The 22,200-nt window shown below is 38.1% G+C and overlaps 2 protein-coding genes and 1 pseudogene across 2 annotated transcripts; 2 read left to right on the top strand and 1 right to left on the bottom strand.

The window, feature by feature from the left end:
* On the top strand, positions 1–4,107 carry LOC137740096 (uncharacterized). Its single transcript, XM_068479901.1, has 7 exons — positions 1–578; positions 935–1,176; positions 1,255–1,351; positions 2,676–2,859; positions 2,963–3,044; positions 3,242–3,308; positions 3,418–4,107. The coding sequence occupies exons 1-7, from the start codon at positions 177–179 to the stop codon at positions 3,484–3,486; spliced, it is 1,143 nt and encodes a 380-aa protein (XP_068336002.1). The 5' UTR covers positions 1–176; the 3' UTR covers positions 3,487–4,107.
* A 2,134-nt stretch (positions 4,108–6,241) lies between these two features.
* Positions 6,242–6,830, top strand: LOC137741110 (signaling peptide TAXIMIN 1). The gene is made up of 2 exons (XM_068480912.1): positions 6,242–6,434; positions 6,624–6,830. Exons 1-2 carry the CDS (start codon positions 6,325–6,327, stop codon positions 6,745–6,747), a joined length of 234 nt encoding a protein of 77 aa, XP_068337013.1. The 5' UTR covers positions 6,242–6,324; the 3' UTR covers positions 6,748–6,830.
* Positions 6,831–7,951: 1,121 nt separating this feature from the next.
* Positions 7,952–22,200, bottom strand: LOC137740704 (seed biotin-containing protein SBP65-like; annotated as a pseudogene).

Genomic DNA, 22,200 nt, shown 5'->3' with positions numbered 1-22,200 from the left:
TTGATCTGAATACATACCTCCTAAGCCTATGAACTCACCGTACAAAACCAGACCCCAAGAAAAAGATAAAAAGTGACCAGAAATGCTCTGTTTATCAACAACGAGAAGGATATGAAAGTAGAACATCGGAGTAGTGAAGGAATTTGGCACCCAAATCACATGAAAGTTGTAACAAAATGCAGCGTCTTAAAGTAAAGGCCATGCTTTCTCCCACCTTCCAAGCCCCCTCCTTTTCTTCTTCTTCTTCTTCTTCTTCTTCTTGCTTGCAATACTCACCTTGGTCCGGCCTGCAAACCTGGAGAGAGTGCCCACTCAATGAGAACCGTTGGTGGGGTACCAAGGGCCCACAGCCTCAGCCGCTACAGTCACTTCCCTCCTCCATTGACAAGCATTACAATCAAATGGTGTCGTCAGCTTCCTCCCTCGCAGAGCTCGGCGCTCTGGTTCTCTCCACCAGCGACCCCCTCGCCAAGTCAAGGATTTCCCACCTCGCTTATTCCAGGTGGCGCCATCACCGCCTACCGCTCGGTGCATCTGATCCCCCTCCTCCGCCTGCTCGCCCCTTCAAACCCCAACTGGTAATTTCACCATCTTTCATGGGTAACTTACAATTTCATCATGTTTATATATTTTCTGTTTGTGGGTTTTGGGATTCACTGCTTAAAACTAAACATGTACTGCTTAAGTTAAGTCAAACATTTGTGTTTTGGATTAACTGCTTAAATTAGACATCAAAGAAGGATATTTTACCTGTATATTGAATTGGGTATTGTCATTATCTGTATCCTTAGTTTGTTTTGAACTTTTGATGCAAATTATCCGGCTTTTGAACTCATCCAGTGTTTTCATAGTTAACTTTTCGAGTGATCGAAAACATGTATACAATGCTTTACAGCCACACTCATTATTACCCTATCGTATCGCGTGAGTTCAGGTTTCTCCTAAAGAAATTCCAGCTCCCAAGAACTCGGGTTTGCCTCTTAATGCTTATATGCTTCATAATCTTGCTCACGTTGAGCTCAACGCAATTGATTTGGCGTGGGATACTGTTGTTCGTTTTTCACCTTTTAGTGAGACTCTAGGGGAGGGTTTTTTTGCCGACTTTGCTCATGTCGCTGACGATGAGAGTCGCCATTTTGCTTGGTGTTCTCAGAGGCTTGCTGAACTTGGTTTCAAGTGAGGACAATACTTACTTTGGGTAGATTATTTGTTATCGTTTCTTAGGTTGACGTGTAATTTTGCTTTTGTAACTAGTTACGGAGATATGCCTGCTCATAATCTGCTTTGGAGGGAGTGTGAGAAATCATCTGACAATGTTGCTGCACGTTTGGCAGTGATCCCCTTAGTCCAGGTAATATGTTCTACTTGCTGTATGTACAAACGTTATCTCTATCAGTTATTCAAATAAGATCTCTAAATAAGAACCTGTTTCCTCAACTGGTAGATCAGACGTACACAGCTGAGGTGCAATGATATGAGATGTATTTCATTGCATGTTAGCTATCCCTGACTGTGGTCATTTGAGGCATTATATGCTTTATCATCTGTGCTCACTGGAAAGTAGTTTAGCATGTTAAATTGTGTCTGAATCTGCAGTCTTGATTTGCTAGATAATCTGGCTCTGTCTCTCTGATTTGAATGTTTTTCAATTATATTCACCTGTCTTTAATTTCTCCCTAAATAATAAAGAGAACTGCATGACCTTGTCTATATTGATATGGAATGCTGGGTGAGTATACAGTTGATACTACATATATGAAAATTTATACAATGCTATCCAAAAATTGAAGAAAATGAAACAATGCATTTTTGAAGCTGGAAGAACTTTTGTCAACTTATGAAGAACTATTCCTTGAGGTTTAGAGGATTGTTGAGCTAATGTAGGAAGAAAGTGCGAGAACCCAGACTAGGGACAGATGACTGGCACTCAATTTGTTCCACAAACTCTTCTGCCACTTTGTTTTACACCAAGCTATTATGATGGGAATTTGGATTTCTAATGATGCGTATTGTCTACAAGAATGAATGATTTAGGTGGATTCACTGATTGGTATTCTTTGGTATTCTTTCGAACTCGTAGTTTTCCTTCAATACATTTCCCAAATTTTTGTAGTACTTCGAGCTGTTTTTCAACATTGATTACTCATGTTGAGACTGATGGGCACCTACTTCCCATATGCTAAGGTTTAGTACTGTTTAAACTTTATCATATGAAGAAGGATTGGAGGGTGGTTGACTATTTGCAAGATCTTTTCCTCATCAGTCACCCCATGAGCATTGGGATATAGTTGATTGAATGATGAACAGCTAAAGAAACATTAGCTTTTTTCTTCCCCCTCAACAACTTAGCATTTTGGGTGCTGTTTAAGCGAAAGTGCGGTATTTGATGGTAAGTTTTTTGTTAAGTGAGTCAAGTTAGAAGATAAAGAAGACATTCTACTTTCCCCATTTTGCTTTTGTTTCTTTGTATGGGAAAGGGCATAACAACGGGTGGGATTAACCAATTTAGCTGCAGACTCCTTTGTTTTATATTGATATAGTTTGACATGCTTGGACACACATATACTGATATGCGTCAGTTTTCCACAACTTAAAAATAACACTATATATTCTTTGCTTCGATCCTAATTTATTCATTTGTGTATTATATTTTGAATTGTAATTCTTGGTTTTAGGAAGCTAGAGGACTAGATGCTGGACCTCGACTTGTACAAAAATTGGTTGGTTTTGGAGATCTTAGGACATCTAACATTGTTGCTAGAATCGCTGATGAAGAAGTTGCACATGTAGCTGTTGGTGTCCACTGGTTTGTCGATGTCTGTCAAAAAATGGGTTGTGCCCCATCTTCCGTGTTTAAAGGTTTTCTATCGTTCCATTTTCTGTGTGTATATGTTCTCACCTATAGTCATACTACATTCGAGAGCAAGATGGATATATGGATCATTTCCTTGTAACTACGCAGACTTGTTGAAAGAGTATAATGTGGAGTTGAGAGGGCCTTTCAATTATTCAGCTCGTGACGAAGCTGGCATTCCTCGTGATTGGTGAGAAAATTGTATACTAGCCAGTTCTTTTGATTGGTATTAATTTGGAGAAGTTAAAATTTTAGTATTTAATATCATGTTCTTTTGTCAAAATTTATTTTTGTTTTTGGTTGGAATGAATAAATTCTCTTTTTAGTCTGCATGTGTGAAATTTTCTGTTAACGAAAGTGTAACAGCTTGCTTCATCTCTTGTATAGGTACGACTTATGCGCAAATCACCCGCATAAGGATAAGAAAACGGATAAAAGTGAGAAGCTTTCTGAGGTTTGTGATCCTGGCGTTATAAATTTCATGAAACTAAATTCAGAACTTCGTTATTTATCTTTTCTTCTTTCGGCATATGAATATTTGTAACATCTCAACTATTATACAGGTCTATGAAAGGCTTGCTTCCATAATTTCCATGGAGAGTGAGAACTCAAGTTTGAACAAGCCTGAGTAGTTTTGCATCAACTAATGCTTTCCTCATATGTTGTTGCACTCTTTCGTCCATGGAATCAATCTTACCTAATTTCTTTGTTACATGCTCCCGAAACAGCATTCCAATTGACTTACTTTGCCAATCTGCTGAATCGCTTCTTCGGGATATCACATAATCTGGCATCTTAAATGTAGGCAGGTGCGCGTACTTGGGAGTTTTTATCTGTTCCTCCTTACTTCGATGTCTTTCTGTCGAGGTTCAAACGTGAAATTCAGGTAGAAAACCAGTTATCGATTTCTTCCTGTAAGTGTATAAGTTGCTTGAGCTCACAAGTTTATATATAAAGATTGTAGAAGCTCTTTCTCTCCTTTTCCTTTTTTTAGCATCCAATTCCAGACAGATGCATGAATGAGAGTCGGAATTAGTATTTGGATGTGGTGGAATTACATCATAGCACATGCTTCACATGGCCAGCTCTTTCTCTCCTTTTCCTTTTTTTAGCATCCAATTCCAGACAGATGCATGAATGAGAGTCGGAATTAGTATTTGGATGTGGTGGAATTACATCATAGCACATGCTTCACATGGCCATTGTAGTAGGACTAGGCTCTCCTTTTGCAATTATTATTTGTAAATAAGAGATTTCTATGGTGCTCCACACTCGAGACGTTTTAACCATTAGTTAGATCTTTGGTTAAAAATACAAAACCAAGAGTTAACAGTTGAAGCATCTTCAAATGAGATGTCAAAATGTTAGGTGGAATGTCACTGTGCGTATTTGACATAAAAAATCTTTCTAACCAAAATGTTATTTGCTTGGATTTGAAGGTTTGTGATTAAGAGTTAAATTTATTTTTAATTAATTTTAATGGTGGGTCCCTATTAACATTTTAACCAATAAAAATTTTGTTAAAACATTTTTTTTGTAATAATTACAACTATTTAAAACTCAATTTTAATAAGAAAATTCCATTTGACAAATTGGTTTGGGAAGTATAAATTTGACATAAGACTTCAGATTACTGAATCAGTCATCAATTTTAATTGATTATTATAATTTGACATTTCCTTTAAAGATGATTTTATAATCTTGAAGTATATACTCTGCTGCATGACAGATTTTTGTGCAAAAATGCAATTTTCTTTCCCCGTATTGCAAAAGGTTCAACCACCTCCTCGTGCGCATTTAGACACTTTGTGCAGATGCAGTATATTTCAACCGTGTCCAACAAACTTCCCTCGTGCTTCACGCATAGCTAAACTTTTCAACTTCAACTTGCGTTGCATGATGGCATGCCGTATGTTCTTCCTTTGCGTCCATGCTTTAGTGTTTGATTAGCCCTTTAGAGCCCAAGTGACACGCTAATGAATCATGGGTCTAACATTTTTTTGAGCACGACTGATAATCATTTTGTTTTTGTAAGGATTTAAAAATAAAGAAAACTAAAGAAAATGATTTGAAAATTTTGAGTTTTAACGATAAGGACAAAATGAAGGTAAAGTAAATAGTATTAGGATTGACTTTTTAGTGTAAAAGTATGGTTTTTCGTTAAAGTGAACAATATCAAAAGATTTTCGTTAAAATTCCCCTAAAAATATCACGCACAAGCCCAAAACAATTGAATTCCATTTTTTTTTTCAACGAAGAATAATGATAGATGCTTACCAATAATCCAAGTAGGGAATCTTGTTTTATGAGAATTGATTTAGATTGTGGTAGATATGACTGACATGACAAAGAAAGGAGAAGGAAGAACCAAAATTGAAAGAGAAAGAAAGGAGGAGACTTCTTGTATATAATAACCATCATTTAATTAAACAATTTTTTCTATTATTAAATAGTTTTTAGTTGAAGTTAAATTTTGGTTAATTTAAATGATTAATTTACCAAAATATGCATCTCCTAAATTGCCACTAAACATGTCACATCCCGATCCGGGGCAGATCACTTCTCGGGCCCGCTTCATCACCGTAGCACGATATTGTCCGCTTTGGGCTTACCATTCCCTCACGGTTTTGTTTTTGGGAACTCACGAGCAACTTCCCAGTGGGTCACTCATTATGGGATTGCTCTAGCCCTCTTCTCGCTTAACTTCGGAGTTCCTACGGAACCCGAAGCCAGTGAGCTCCCAAAAGGCCTCGTGCTAGGTAGAGATGAGAATATACATTTAAGGATCGCTTCCCTGGAGAGATGGGAATATACATTTAAGGATCGCTCCCCTGGGCGATGTGGGATGTCACAAAACAGCAATTTTTTAATGTGTCAGAAATACGGTTTAATACACCAAGTGATATAATATAAGTAGTTGAAATTTATTTATTTTTTTATGTATTTAGCCATTTATATTCGGACAATTGGTGTATCAAGCTGTGGTCCCAGTACACACTAAGTCTCTCGCAACATGGACGCCGCATATGCATTTTTAAGCCACGTTGACAATTTTGATAGGTAGCATTATCCACACACCTATCTTAATTTTTGGCTATCAGATCGAATCAATTGAACAATATTAATTACAAAAAATTAGTAAAAATATGTCGTAAGTAAAAATGAATGTATGAATAACACATTTCTTTTTGATAAGTTAATATTGAGTTCCAATGTGTGACGAAATTTTAATTAAATTAAAAGAAGGTGAGATGGATGTCAAATTCGAGGTCATTCCATAAATAAATCTAATAATTAAAGGGAGGCAAAGGAAAGTGGAAGAAAATTGGGAATCCTAATAGTGACCCGCACCCACCACGAAATGAAGTCTTCGTCCATTCTTTCTTCTCTCTTTCTCTGTCCGTCACATTCAAACTTCAACTACTCAAGTAAGTGAGGGTGAAACAGAAGCAGAAGCAGCAGAATCGGAAATGTGCTCTTCGGAGGGTGATTGCAGGCCTTTGGGCTTTCTACTGGGCCTTCCGTTCGCTTTCCTCTCCCTCCTTCTCTCCATTGTCGGCATCGTCATCTGGATCGTGGGGTATGAATATGATTCCTCTTCTCCCTATCTATCTCCAATTCATTGATTTTCTCTCTCAAGTTTGCAATTTGATGGATCATCTCATCTGGGTATCTCAAATTGTTATTGGTTGGTGTTTTGAATTTTTGAAGTTGTGATCTGGTTGATTGATTTGATTGAGATTTGAATTTTGGGGGTGGTGGGTGGCAGATTGTTGCTGACGTGCATCTGCCCGTGCTGTTTGTGCGTGACGGTGATCGTGGAGTTGGCTCTGCAGTTGATCAAAGCCCCAATTCATGTCATGGAGTGGTTCACTTCTCAAATCCCCTGTTAATCTCTCTCTGTTTGCTTGATAGTTGATACAATTACTCTTTTTTTTATTTATTATTTTTAATTTTAATTATAGTAAATTCATCAGCTTGGTTGTGTTGCTTTCTTAATTAGATACTTATATCATTGCGAATGAATGAATGTTTATGCAGAACGTCCAGGTTTGTTATTACAGTATATCTGACTGTTAGATGATGGTAGTACTAAGTACTTGGACCTGCTAGTTGCATGTTGTGACCTATATTTGACAGTTAAATCGCGATAGTACTAAGTGTAATCAGGAAAATAAGTCAATTTTTTTGAGGTCAGGATTATTGTATTACCAATAATAATCGCTTTAATAATACGATTTATCATAGAAATTAAATTAAATTAAAATGATCTCTTTAGTTTTTATTTAACTTTTGTTATTTCTTCTTCTTTCTTTTGTTCTAAATCTCATTTATAGATTTTATAATCCCAAATTAATTCTATTTATCTACTATGTCACAATTTTTTTTTTGTAATCAAAATGTATCACAAGTAATGTGTCTTGGTTTTTTTTTTTTTTTTTTTGAAAGAAACGATAGAATTTCATTAACAACCAACCACTTACAAGGATGTCAATGACCATACAATTGCAAGGATGCCAAAGCCATCCTCTTACAAGAATGCCTGATGGGTACATAAGCTTCAGTGATCAATTTCTTGATCTAGAGGTAATGAGCACAAATTACAAATAATTTAAAACCCCTATATGGCAATCACTCAAAACACACCATTACAATGAGGAGTCCCGAGATTGATATGACCCATAAGTGGCATACCAAGCATTGAAACCCTCACCAAAGATTGATATCAAGCACTCAGTCCGAGATTGATATTACAAGTAATGTGTCTTGTTTGTAGGTAATATTTTTGTACCTTTTAATTAAGTTTCATATCTCACTTATAAGTACAATATACATTCATATACTTGTTGTTGAGTTAGAGTGGTATGTTTTATAAATGAATTTGTGTTGGTATATTTATTTTTCGTTTAGAAAAATATTAAGTGGATTTGCAAAAAATAAATCTGAAAAAAAGATAATACTGAACTTAACCGTGATCAGGGTGTGACAACTAACAACTTGTTAGGGCCAGCCAAGTGGGTTGATGGTCCCATTTTAGGATCTCTCACGCATATTAGGACCAGAGGTTCACGCGACTCGCACCTTCATGTTGTACTGCTGTTGTTGGACGTACTAGGCTGGTTGAGTGGGCCCTAATCCATTGGGCACTCTTTTGTATTTCTCTGTTTGGGCTCATCCACCGACGACGACTTCCACTTCTGCTCCTGGCCACCACTCAGCTCCGCCGATGTGCATGTCTTTTATCGTCTGACCAATCTCAAGTAGAAGTTTCCGTGACTGCTCCCAGCATCCCCACACCAGCCTCTCCCACTTGAGAGCTGTCCATGCTCCTCACGTACTCCTGATTGCTTCCTCTGCCACCGCCACCGCCACCGTCACCGCCAGCGCTCCCCGACTTCATCCAACTCTCCTCCCTTCCCTCTTTTTCCTCCCCTTTGCCCTCCAGTCGATTATGCGATCCTGTCCACCCTGGTAACCCTGATCACCATTCAAGCACAATCAACACGTTAAACTCTCCTCAAATACTAAACTTCCTATAAAATATAATATTTATGCCGCACATATTATACATGTGTGCTGCACACACTTGCAACCGGCTTAACTAATATTTTCAGCTCAAGTTTTAATTATTTGAACCAAGTTAATACGCTTGAATCAAGTTAGCAAATCGGTGAGTAGCAGTATGTACCTAATTAGTACTCTCGACATATTAATACCTGCTGCTTATTTTGCTTAATTGCCGATCTCTTGGCCTCCGGTTCTTTCTGTGCCTCCTCCCTCTTCCTAGCAGTGTACTCCTCAGCCTTCTCCCTTGCCACCACAGCGGCATCTTTAGCCATACCCATAGGCTTCGAAACAATATCCACAACTTTATGCCCCGCATCTTCAGCCGCCCCAATGACAACCTTTGCCGTCTTTATAGTCTCCTCCACTGCTGCTTCAGTGGTGTACTGCACTGTAGTCCAACCGACCACAGTCACCTTGTCCTTTAAGTCCACCGCCACATCACCTGCACACGCCGCCGCAGTCTTCCCACTCTCCTAAGTTATGTCTTTGGCCTTCATTGCCACATCACTTGCATATGTCGCCGTAGTCTTCCCGCCCTCCAAGGTCATGTCCTTAGCCTTCGCCGCCCTTTCTTCCAGGTAATGCAGAGTGGTCTGACCTGCAGAAACCGCAACGTCTTTGGCTTTCTCTGCCAGTGGAGTTGTTTTTTCCACAGCAGTCTTGCCTGTGTTAAACTTTATATATTTCATAAACAACTAAAAACACTAACCTAAAAGAATCTATAGATGGTAAAGATGAATCATCTTGACAGAATCGTGCGGAATAGACTCAACTATGTACGGACTTCTCCCGCATCACAAATCATTTTGGAATCTTGTGGAATAAAATGGTAATTAACCAAAGTCTTATGCACACTCAACACTCTTTTATACTTAAACCAATGGGGCATTTATATGAGTTTTTGTGTGTTGTGAATGTGATCTGGGACCTTAGCCTTGTATTTATATGGACTTAACTCTAATGAATCTTCCCATAATAATGACATTATGATTCCTTGCAATCCAAAGATAATTGATACACCAAATCTCATTCCAAATAGGATAGAATTAAGAGTCCTTATTCCCCAAGGAAATCCGAAATATATTAACTTTACTTGGGTACAAGTTATAGCTATTAACCAAATCCTAATCTTATCTATATTCCAAGCAATCCTTAAATTAACTGTGTAGACCTATTAGTCGTTGAATTATGATCCATAATCCAACAGCCTGCATTGGCAGTTTGTGCTCCTTGGAGGAGTGTATCTTTGACTTGTCCACCTTTCTTCGAGGCATAGTCAGTTGTGCTGCCAAGCCCTTGCCTGGCCGACTATTTAGCCTGGGCGTAACGCTCCTCTGCAACCCTTATCACTGTAGAATTCTAACATCTTGCAGAAATCAAGAAATAGAGAGAGAATGTAGAGAGAAAATGGATATGTGAAGAATGAATTCTCATTAGCTTCCACAGTACACTTTACAAAGGGATATAGACTTATAAATAACTGTCTATTAACTAGTCACCACTCTTACATAACAACCTTATGTACTAATAACTTAATCATTGAGGTAGATTACTTAACCACTAAGGTAAGTATTAATTTGGTGCCTTGAGTGCACTGTGATATGGTGATCCTCTATTATCCTTTACACAACCCTCAAGCTAAAGGGAGATGATCGAACTAAAAGCTTGGAAGTCAAGGAAGTAAATCTATTTGCAGGTAAAGACTTGGTGAATATGTCTACAGTTTGAAGTAATGTATTGACATAATGCACTGTGATATGATTGAGAAGAACTTTCTCTCAAGTGTAGTGGTAATCCAGTTCTACATGTTTAGTTCTAGCATGGAAAATTGGATTGAATGCCAAAGCAATAACATTCTTGTTATCACATTATTTTTTTTGAGTCTTGAGCAGTGGGAAAGAAATGTCATGCAAAATCTTGCAACCCCAAGTCAATTCTGTAGTAATGTGGGCTAATGACCTGTATTCAGCCTCTGTGGAAGATTGAGCTACTGTACATTGCTTCTTTGCACTCCAAGAAATTAGATTGGGTCCCAAAAACACACAATAGCCACTTGTGGACCTTCTATCCACTGGACAACTTGCCTAATCAGCATCTGACCAAGCTATAAGAATCTGTAAACCTTTAATAAACCAGAAACCTGAATCAACCGAGCCCTTCAAGTACCTGAGAATTCTTTTAACAGCTTGTAGGTGTATAGTTCGAGGACTATGCATATGTTGACAAACCTGATTAACTGCAAAAGCTAAATCAGGTCTTGTCCATGTCAAATACTGAAGTGCACCAACAATTGAACTATATGCAGTGGGTTCAGAAAGTATAGTGCCTGAATGATCCAACTAGAGTATTACAAGGTTTAACACCAAGCATGTCACTCTTTTTCAACAGATTCAAAGCATACTTTGTTTAATGCAGAAATAAACCTTTAACATTTCTCTAGACTTTAATACCCAAGAAGTAATGGATGTCTCCAAATCTTTAACTGGAAACAAGGCTTGCAGTTTAGAAAAAAATAGATTGACAGACTTGAGATGATCTACCTATGATGATGACATCATCGACATACACTAGGATAAATGTGATAATGCTGTCCCTTTTGATGAGTAAGCTAGTGTCAGAATATGATGAAGTAAAACCCAGAGAAAGAATGGCACTGTAAAAAGTTTCATACCAGGCTCTGGGAGCCTGTTTTAAATCATGAAGTGATCTTCTGAGTTTGCAAACATGGGAAGGTTTAGCTAAGTTAATGAAACCAGGAGGCTGAACCATGTAAACATCTTCTTTGAGAGCACCATGCCAGAAAGCATTGCTAACATCGAGTTGATGAATGAACCAATCATAACTGACAACAATAGACAACAAAATTCTAATCGTAGTTGGTTTGGCTATAGGACTAAAAGTTTTTGAAAATTCAAGTGCTTCCAGTTGATGAAAACTCTTAGCCATAAGCCTAGCCTTGTTCCTTTTTATAGTGCCATCAGCCCTATGTTTACTTTTAAAAACCCACTTGCATTCAACGAAATTGTATTGAGCGTTGGGAGGAACTAACTCCGAAGTTCCAGTAGTTTGAAGAGCTTGGAACTCATCTTTCATTGCTGCCATCCAATGAAGATTCTTAAAAGCCTGTAAATAAGTTGTAGGAGTAGTTGGAAGTGTGGTTAGAGTAGGGGTGGTTCAGTATGGGATTCCAAACCAAAAGTGGAATCCCGAATCCCAAATCGAAAATTTTCGGGAAGGTATTTGAAGACCAATCCCAAACCAAAATTTTGGTATTCCCAATTTTCGGGATTCCCAAAATATTTTCGGTCTTTGGGGATGGTTTAGTATTCCCAAATTTCACACAAATTGAAATAGCAATCATTCATACCAAGTTAAATTAACACACAACCAAAATAAAAAAAGTAACAAACCCAAAAGAAAAAAAAAAGTTACAAACCTAATATGTTCGAAAACTAATAATACATTTTTTTTGATTTCGTGTTGAAGAAATAGACACATTTGTGGGAAGTTCATACTGGCATATGTGGCAATAAATGACTTTGGTTACACCTGTAGACCACACCAATTATATGGAGGAGGATTCTCTACCTTCCTAATCTCTCTACCCTTCCATGCCCTCCTATTTGAACGGCCATGGTTAAGCCACGTCAACATCTTATATTGATTTTTTTTATAGAGATAATAAGACAAAAAACAATGTGCGAGAGGAGGGGATGGAAGGAGATGAGAATACGAGGGCAGAGAATCCTCCTCCCAATTATATTGCTACTAGTAGTTAGCAACAATTCAAATGTATAATATATATATATATATATGTATATGTATATATTGAATTTATAGATATAAGATATAATGCATCACAAATTCAAACAACATGATAACCCCTTTTCCCTGGTCGTTTCTTAGTGTGTTTGAATGTCCATCCTAGAAGAGTGTTAAAATGAAATTCAAAACGCTTGCATAAGCCACTGATTAGTAGGCTTGTTCTTATAGTTTTTGACGAAACCTCGACGGCACAAGAAAATTTATTAACCATAACATAGAAAGATACAAAATAACTTGCAAAACTAACTACAACACAAGTTATAAATTAAAATATGAAACCATAAAACATAGATTTTATTTGTTGGATCTTACCCTAGGCATAACATTGAGTCCAGCTGCATTGCTCGAACAAAATTTTGATATGTTTCTGATTCCAGCCCTTTTTTTTTTAAGTGGCCACGCCCATTTTCCTTCTAACTCGGAATTTGCACTTTAATACAATCTGCAAGCATAAGGAAGCTAACATTTTGCTATTTTATTTTATGTTGCAGGCTGCTTATATATATATATATATATATATATATATATGAAATCCTTTAACAAGAGGGATCTCCATTTTTCTAAAAAAAATGGGGACACCTTCTTGACTGTTGTGTGGTTGAAATTGTGTGGCCTATAATTTAATCTCAACCACACAATTTCATTAAAACCAATCCAACGGTCAAGAGGAAATCCCCTTTTTTTTTTTTTGAAAAAAAGGAGATCCCTCTTGTTAAAGGGTCTGTATATATATAATATTTATTTTCGGTTTGGTATGGGATTATCGAAAAATTGAGTACACAATACTGAATCCCACATTGAAATTTCGATATAGGTTCGGTATTTCATCTCGAAAATTTCGAGAATTTTGGTTTGGGATCAAGATTTTTTTGGTTTGATTTGGTTTGGGATTTTCGGGAATTTTTTTCCAACCCTAGGTGAGAGGATCCACTGTGGAGGGAAGATGATGCTTAGTTGCGGTAAACACTTTTGGTTTGAAAATGCCTGACTTTGTTCTTGTAGTCATAGGGTGTTGATTGACTGGAATATGAGATGATGGGTGCACTGTGATCACTTGTTCCTGAGAGATATATGGTTGAGATAATTCCTGTGAATCTTGAGTTCTAGAGAGTTACTCTGAGAGTGTTGAGAATCATGTGTAGTATGGGATGACTAAGAATTACATTGAGAATTACAGTGTGATTGCTGAGAAGATGTCTGAGACAATGGTTGAATAGGTATTGTAAATTGCAAGCAAGTTGTAGATGTCTGAGATGAGGATTGTAAGGGTGTGGAATTTTGAAAAGATAAAGGCTGCTTGAATGGAAACACAGATTCATCAAAGACGACATGCCTGGAAACATATAATTTGTTTGTAGCTGGGTCAAGACATCTATATCCACTGTGATTGAGACTATACCTTAGAAACACACAAAGCTTACTCTCTGTATCTAGTTTATGTTGTGCATAAGGCTGCAACCAAGGATAGCATGCACATCCAAAGGTTTTCAAAGTATGATACTTATGAGAAGCTTTGAACAATAATTCCCAAGGATTGAGACGAGAGAACTGAGGAGGTAATCTGTTGATGATATACATAGTTGTTTGAAAAGCATCCACCCAACATTTGGATGGTAATCCACTTTGAAACAATAAAGTTTGACCCATATCAACTATATGTCTGTGTTTTCTCTCTTAACACCTATTTTGCTCAGGAATGTGCGAACAACTAAGTTGATGTGTGATACCTCGAGTGTTAAGAAATGTTTGTAACTCATTGTTAAGAACTCACCCCCTGAATCAGACCTTAAGTATTGAAGTTTGCTTGTAAACAAAGTCTGAACTTTAAGAACAAAGGTATTAAGTACAGAGCATACATCGGATTCAAAGTGAAGTGGATAAAGCAAGCTATACTTGGTGAAATCATCAACCAAAATGAGATAGTATTTATAACCAGTACATGAATAAGTGGAAGAAGGACCCCATACATCAACATGGACAAGATTAAATGGCCTAGTGGAACTACAAGGCAAAACATCAACTGGTAATCTAGAGGCCTTCCCCAATTGTAACTCAGAACATATAAATTGTTTATTCAAAGTACCAACTACTAGTAATTGACCTTTATTTAAAACCTTAGAAAGAGTTGCACTAGAAGGATGTCCAAGCCTTCTGTGCCAGACATGAATATCAGCTTTGGCAATCATCAAAGCTTGTGGAGATATGGCAATGCCAGAAACACCATTAGATGCATTCCTGTAAAATGGATATAGTCCTCCTTCACTAGGGCCCTAGAAGAGCATCTTCCCAGTGCTTAGATCTTTTATGTAAAATCCAAATGGATCAAAGGTTAGAGAGCACCAATTATCGTACACAAATTTATAGATTGAGAGCAAATTATGTGATGCTTGAGGCACAAGTAACACATCATGTAGTTTAAAAACAGCATTAAAAGTTCGAATTAAGGAAGATCTAGTATGAGAGATACACATACCTTTACCATCTCCTACAAACAACTGCTCAGTGCCTGTGTAGGGAATTGCTTAATTGAGAGTTGCATGATATGGTGTAACATGATGTGTATCGCCACTATCAGTAAGCCAATAACTGGGGGAAGACATTTGAGAACCAACCATGGCATTCATCCCAATGAAAGAATTGTGATGAAGTTGAGCAGTAAATTATGTAAGACGCCCACAAGAAAGATCAGAATGGCCATGTTGATAGCATAGTTGACATGTAATGGATTAGCCAAAGTAGTAACTTCCCTGAGAATTTACCAGAAAAATTGGAGCTTGAAGGAGCAACACCATGTTGGAATGTAACCCTTCAGCTGGAAATTGATGGCTGAGATCATTTCACAAATGTTTTTTCATTTCAGTTTGAATGTCAGCCATTGGATCATAGTCCACATGGTTACTCAATGTTGTAACTAGTTTTAAGTAATAGAATTAGACATGTGGCATTATCTCATAGGATGATACCAATGAATAGTTGAGATTATGTTGTGTATTGGAGTGTGAAGGATCTCATTTCCTTCCGTGTGCAACGGTAACAAAGTGTATGCGTGTTCAGTGTGTGAAATGTGAGAAGCATATTTCCTTTCATCTTCTTCTTGAACTCTGTCTGTCTTTCTTTGCACAGAACCTCCATTGAAGCACATATCACCAATCACAAACACTAACATGGCCTCAGAGCCAGGTTTCATCGTCTAATCTGGGCGTGAAATCTGTGAGTTCGTGAAGATCGATTGAGCTACATACTTGAGCTCAAATCGAATCTGGAAATTTACGATTGCTTAAATCCAAGTCTAATATGGCTGGATCCGGCAGTGTTGAGCTTAGAGCTCCAGTTTTCAATGGAGAGAATTATGAGTTCTGGAGTATTCGAATGAAAACCATTCTGAAATCTCATGGTTTATGGGAGCTGGTTGCAAATGGGTTTGAATCTTCAGATCCGAAGTCTAAAGAAGCTACGGTTGACGAGACGAAGAAGGAGACGTCAGGTGAAACGTTGTTCAGTGAGATTCTGATGAAGGATGCTTGTGCGCTTGGGATGATTCAAGGCGCAGTCTCGGACCAGATTTTTCCCAGAATCGTGAATGAGGAGACATCCAAAGGAGCTTGGGATGCTCTAAAAGGTGAATTTCGAGGTGATAAACAAGTAAGAAATGTAAAATTACAAGGGTTACGTAGAGATTTTGAATATACTCGTATGAAGGATAGTGAATCATTATCTGTATATCTCTCTCGATTGTTTGATATCATTAATCAAATGAAAAGCTATGGAGAAGAATTATCTAGGGAGAGAATAGTGCAGAAATTATTGATTAGTCTTCCTAAAACATATGATGCTATCTGTTCTGTAATTGAGCACTCTAGAGATCTTGAGACGATTGAGGTTCAAGAGGTTGTGGCTTCTCTAAAAGGATTTGAGCAAAGGCTTGATTTACATGCTGAGTCTTCTACTGAGAAAGCATTTGCAAGTTTAACTGTTGCGACTAAGGGTGCTAGAAGTGGTGGATTTTCTGGGAATCACAGGTCTCAAGAGAATTGGAAATCAAGAGGAAAAGGTTGGGATCATAAGTCTAACTTTGTTCAGAGGCAGAGTAACATTCAAAGAGGTTGGGATCACAAACCCAATTATGCTCAGAGACAGAACAACACTCAAAGAAATTGGGATCATAGGCCTAATTATACTCAGAAACAAAACAATTCTCAGGGTGATTGCAAATGGTGTGACAAGTTACATTATGGGAAGTGTTGGTATGAGGGTAAACCAAAATGCACAGGCTGTGGGAAACCAGGTCATTTTGTAAAAGATTGTCATGAGAACAAGGGAATGCAGAAGGCTAATTATGCAAGGCAGATAGGAGAAATGGGATCATTGTTTTATGCTTGCAATGCAGTGACAGATGTGAAGGTAAATAATTCATGGTATATAGATAGTGGTTGTAGCAACCACATGACAGGTGATGAGAGATTGTTGGTTGATGTTCAAAGAAATTTGACCTCTAAGGTAAAGATGGGCACTGGAGAAGTTGTGCAGGTGGCAGGAAAGGGAACTTTGGTGATTGAGACTAAATTGGGAAGAAAACATATACAAGAAGTGATGTTGGTTCCTGGACTTGAGGAAAACCTTCTCAGTGTAGGACAGATGATGGAACACGGCTATTATCTGTTGTTTGGAGGTGATGTAGTGAATGTTTTTTATGGTTGGTCATTTGACAACTTGGTAGTAAGAGTACATATGACTGCAAATAGATGCTTTCCTTTGACAATGATGCCTGTAACTCAGTGTGTTCTAAAAGCAAGTGTCACACACTGCTCTCAGATATGGCATAAAAGACTGGGTCACTTGCATGAAGGAGGTCTGAAAGTACTTGAAGAACAAAATTTGGTACATGGACTGCCTAAGTTAGAGATGTCCACAAATGTGTGTGAAGGGTGTATGCTAGGCAAACAACATAGAGACTCATTTCCTTCTAAATCGACTTGGAGAGCTAAGGATCCATTGGAGGTTGTTCACACAAATATTTGTGGTCCAATGCAAGTTGAATCTCATTCTGGAAACAAGTATTTCTTGCTATTCACAGATGATTGCACAAGGATGTCATGGGTGTATTTTCTGAGAAATAAGTTTGATGCATTTGGATGTTTTAAGAAGTTTAAGGCAATAACTGAGCTACAATGTGGATATAAGGTAAAATGCCTCAAAAGTGATAGAGGAGGAGAATTCCTTTCTGCAGACTTTATTGGATATTGCAGTGATCTGGGAATCCAGAGACAATTAACTATGGCTTACACTCCTCAACAAAATGGAGTGTCCGAAAGGAAGAATAGGACTGTTGTGGAAATGGCAAAGTCAATGTTGCATGAGAAGGGTCTTCCATACATGTTCTGGGCAAAGGCAGTCAATACTGCAGTGTATTTGCTTAACAGGTGTCCATCCAAAGCTTTGAGAAAGACAACACCATTTGAGGCATATAGTGGAAGAAAACCTGGAATAGCTCACTTGAAGATATTTGGATCCCTTTGCTATGTTCACATACCTTCTAATCTTAGACACAAGTTAGAAGAGAATAGTCACAAATGTATTTTTGTTGGTTATGGTGCAAGTGAGAAAGGCTACAGACTGTTTGATCCAATTTCAAGGAAAATTGTCCTCTCAAGAGATGTCATATTTGATGAGGGTGCTTCTTGGAACTGGAACTGCAATGAAGATATTGGAATAACATTTCCAGTCAGTAATGACCATCAGGATGCTAATGAAAATTGTGAGATTGGTGAGAATTCTCACTCTGAGGAATATACTGTTTCTCAAAGTGAGAATATGGTTGATTGATCTTAAGCACATGATGATACACCTAAGAAATGGAGAAGTATAAATGAGATCATGGCTCAATGCAACATGTGTGTTATTGAACCTGAAAATCATGATGATGCAGCTAAGGATGAGTCATGGAGGAGTGCAATGAGAGCTGAACTGGATATGATAGAAAAGAACAACACATGGTAGCTTGTTGAGAGACCATATGACAAGCCTGTTATTGGTGTTAAGTGGGTCTATAAGACCAAACTTAATCTGGATGGTACTGTGCAGAAGAACAAAGCTCGATTGGTGGCTAAAGGCTATTCACAAAAGCCTGGAATTGACTATAATGAAACCTTTGCCCTTATGGCAAGGTTGGACACGATTAGAACATTGATTGCTCTTGCTGCACAGAAGAAATGGAACTTGTATCAATTAGATGTGAAGTCTGCATTCCTCAATGGAGTATTAAAGGAAGAAGTGTATGTCGAGCAACCTCAAGGTTTTGTGAAGGAAAGTGAAGAAACAAAGGTGTACAAACTGAACAAGGCTCTTTATGGTTTGAAACAGGCACCAAGGGCCTGGTATGATGAGATTAATGCATACTTCAATAGTGCAGGATTTGAGAAAAGTTCAAGTGAGGCAACCTTGTATGTTAAGACAAGGAAGGACTCTGGTATCATCATTGTCTCCCAATATGTAGATGACATTGTTTACACTGGTAGCAGTCCAAAAATGCTTGAAGAATTTAGAAATGACATGATGAAACACTATGAGATGACTGATTTGGGTTTATTACATCATTTCCTTGGAATGGGTGTGCTCCAAACTGAGAACAATATTTTTATACACCAAAAGAAATATGCACAGAAGCTAATTGAAAAGTTTGGCTTGAAAGACTGCAAACCAGTTGCTACTCCGCTTGCCATGAATGAGAAATTGAACAAAATTGATGGGAGTGAGGCTGCAGATGAAGGAGAATATAGACAGCTTGTTGGAAGCTTGCTATATTTGACTGCAACTAGACCTGATGTCATGTTTGCAACAAGTCTATTGTCACGATTCATGCACAACCCTACCAAGCAACATATGGGAACAGCCAAAAGGGTACTGAGGTACATCCAGGGAACAGTTGACTTTGGAATCATTTTCGATAGAGGCAAAGCAACTACTCTAATTGGTTACTGTGACAGTGACTGGGTTGGAAGTAAGGATGATATGAGAAGCACTTCAGGGTATGCATTTACACTAGGATCTGGTATGTTCTCATGGGCTTCAATCAAACAAAACACTGTGGCATTGTCTACTGCAGAAGCAGAATATGTCAGTGTTGCAGAAGCTACATCACAAGCAAAGTGGTTGAGGTTTTTCCTAGAAGATTTTGGAGAAGAACAAGTGGAGGGAACTCATATCATGTGTGATAATACATCAACCATTGCTATGGCAAAGAATCCAGTTCTTCATCAGAAGACAAGACACATCAATAGGAAGTTTCATTTCATCCGAGAAGCAATTCAAGCCAAAGAAATTGAGCTTGTGTACTGCAGGACAGAGGAGCAGATTGCAGATATCCTTACTAAGGCTTTGCCTAAAGACCGATTTGTGTATCTAAGGGAGCTACTTGGAGTTAAATCAGCTAAAGGGTTAGAAGAGTGTTGAAATGTAACCCTTCAGCTGGAAATTGATGGCTGAGATCATTTCACAAATGTTTTTTCATTTCAGTTTGAATGTCAGCCATTGGATCATAGTCCACATGGTTACTCAATGTTGTATCTAGTTTTAAGTAATAGAATTAGACATGTGGCATTATCTCATAGGATGATACCAATGAATGGTTGAGATTATGTTGTGTATTGGAGTGTGAAGGATCTCCCTTCCTTCCGTGTGCAACGGTAACAAAGTGTATGCGTGTTCAGTGTGTGAAATGTGAGAAGCATATTTCCTTTCATCTTCTTCTTGAACTCTGTCTGTCTTTCTTTGCACAGAACCTCCATTGAAGCACATATCACCAATAACAAACACTAACACACCAAGAACATCTCCAGAATTGTTGTTGTTTGTGCGATAGCTCCAAAATTTTGATTTTGATTGTATCGATTTCGATTCTGATAACGTTTACGAAAATTGCCTCTGTTCGATGAGCATTGTAAGCATGAAATGACGCTAAAGAGGAAGAAGATGACGATCTTGATTTGCGTTTTTTGCAGAGAAAATTCTTTGCTTAGAAGAAGATCATGAAGTTCATCGATATTAACAGATTCAGTTCATCGATATAACATATTCATTTATTGTTTCAATTGAATCAACAAAAGATTCATAATCATTAGGCAAACCAGCAAGTGTGTAAGCAACAAGATTAGAATCAGAAATCGTTTCACCAACAGTTGCTAGTTTGTCATAAATGTCTTTGATTGAGTTCAGAAAAATTAGTCATTGTTGAATCGCCTTTCTGAATTGTCTGGATCCTGGCACGAAGGTTATGAACATGAGTGCGAGAAGCACCAGCAAATCGATGCTCAAGATATTGCCACAAAGATCGAGAATCAACCATTCCAATTGTCAGAGGAATAAGATATTCAGCAATAGTCGAATTGATCTAGATCATTAGAATTTGGTCGCGTTCGCACCGGATCTCATAAGCAGGATTAAGAACGCGAGATCCAGATGAATCAGAGACACACTTAAGAGGACAAACATCATCTCCATTAACAAGACCAAAAAGCTTGTATCGTTTCAACATAGGCGTGAAAAGGCTACGCCAAGTATTATAGTTTTGCCGATTCAGCTTAGCAGGTACCATATTAGCAATATTCTGGATAGTGAGATCGAAGACAGAGAGATCGTAGAAGAATTAGAAGCATCTCCAGGGTAATGAAGACCAGAAGAGGTAGCCAAAGAGAAAGAGTCGGCAAAATTCATCGTAGTAGACATCACAATTGTGCAAAAGATTTACGAGAGAAAGTAAGAAAAATTAGGTAAGACTTGTTTGGCAACCGAGAAAATTGTAGAAAATCGGAAGTGAAGGATCGATTAGTCGTGAGACTATGGCGACAATACCATATAGAATTCTAACATCTTGCAGAAATCAAGCAATAATGAGAGAGAGAGAGAGAGAGAGAGAGAGAGAGAGAGAGAGAGTTTGTAGAGAGAGAATAGATACGTGAAGAATGAATTCTCATTAGCTTCCACAGTACACTTTACAGTAGACTTTACAAAGAGATATAGACTTATAAATAACTGTCTATTGCTAGTCACCACTTTTACATAACAACCTTATCTACTAATTACTTAATCACTAAGGTAGATTACTTAACCACTAAGGTAAGTATTAACCTGGTACCTTGAGTGCACTGTGATAGGGTGATCCTTTATTATCCTTAACAATCACCACCACAGAATTCTGCGGAGCCGTTCCTCTCATCTGTGAAACTTCTTCCAAAGATGGTGGTTGTTCTTTGCTTATCTTAGTCTCTTGAGTACTGCTACTCTCTTGTGTGTTTTTCCTCTCAAACTCAAGGCGTTGTCTTTCTTTAGAAGCTTGTTAATGCTGCTTTTGTTGACCTTGCAGCTTGTTGTCACCCCCTTAGAAGTCATTTTCTCCACACCCTCATGTATTTGTGTGCGTCTACATTCATTATTAATCTCACTACTTTCACGTCCTTCATTGATCCGACCCTGCTTCTCTTGGCGGTGTTCAATCTTCCTAAGAGATTGGCCTTGAGTTCCACCTTGTCATTGTCCTTGTCCTTGACCACCTCCACCTTGGCTCTTCTTTTTAGACTCAACTTCTTTATCCGCCACCATGTTTGCCGTCCTTGCCTTGTCAGCTTGCAATTCTCATTGTCCGCATCCCTTGTTGACACTTAAGTATCCCTAAACGACTCGAGCTTATGAGAACTGATCTCATAAGTCTCTCTTGCTTTCCCTATCCCCACATCTCCCACCGTATTCCCACTCCTCATCGACGCTACTTTATCGTCATGCTGCGATGACTGCTTGCTGCTGCTGTCTAGAGAAGTGTCTTTCCTTCCAGCACTCGTATCAGCAGTATGCACCGTTAAAGCCTCAAAGTGCGTCGTCATCTTGGGTACCTTGTCTTTCTCTATGTACACCTCCCTCTCCAGCGTTGTGTTTTCCCTTCTTTGCTGCTGCTCAGAAGCCAT

This window comes from Pyrus communis, chromosome 7, assembly GCF_963583255.1.
Source record: "Pyrus communis chromosome 7, drPyrComm1.1, whole genome shotgun sequence".
NCBI classification, from domain to species: Eukaryota; Viridiplantae; Streptophyta; class Magnoliopsida; order Rosales; family Rosaceae; genus Pyrus; species Pyrus communis.
The sequence above is the reverse complement of the archived record's forward strand: the minus strand, read 5'-3'. Positions and strand labels throughout refer to the sequence as shown.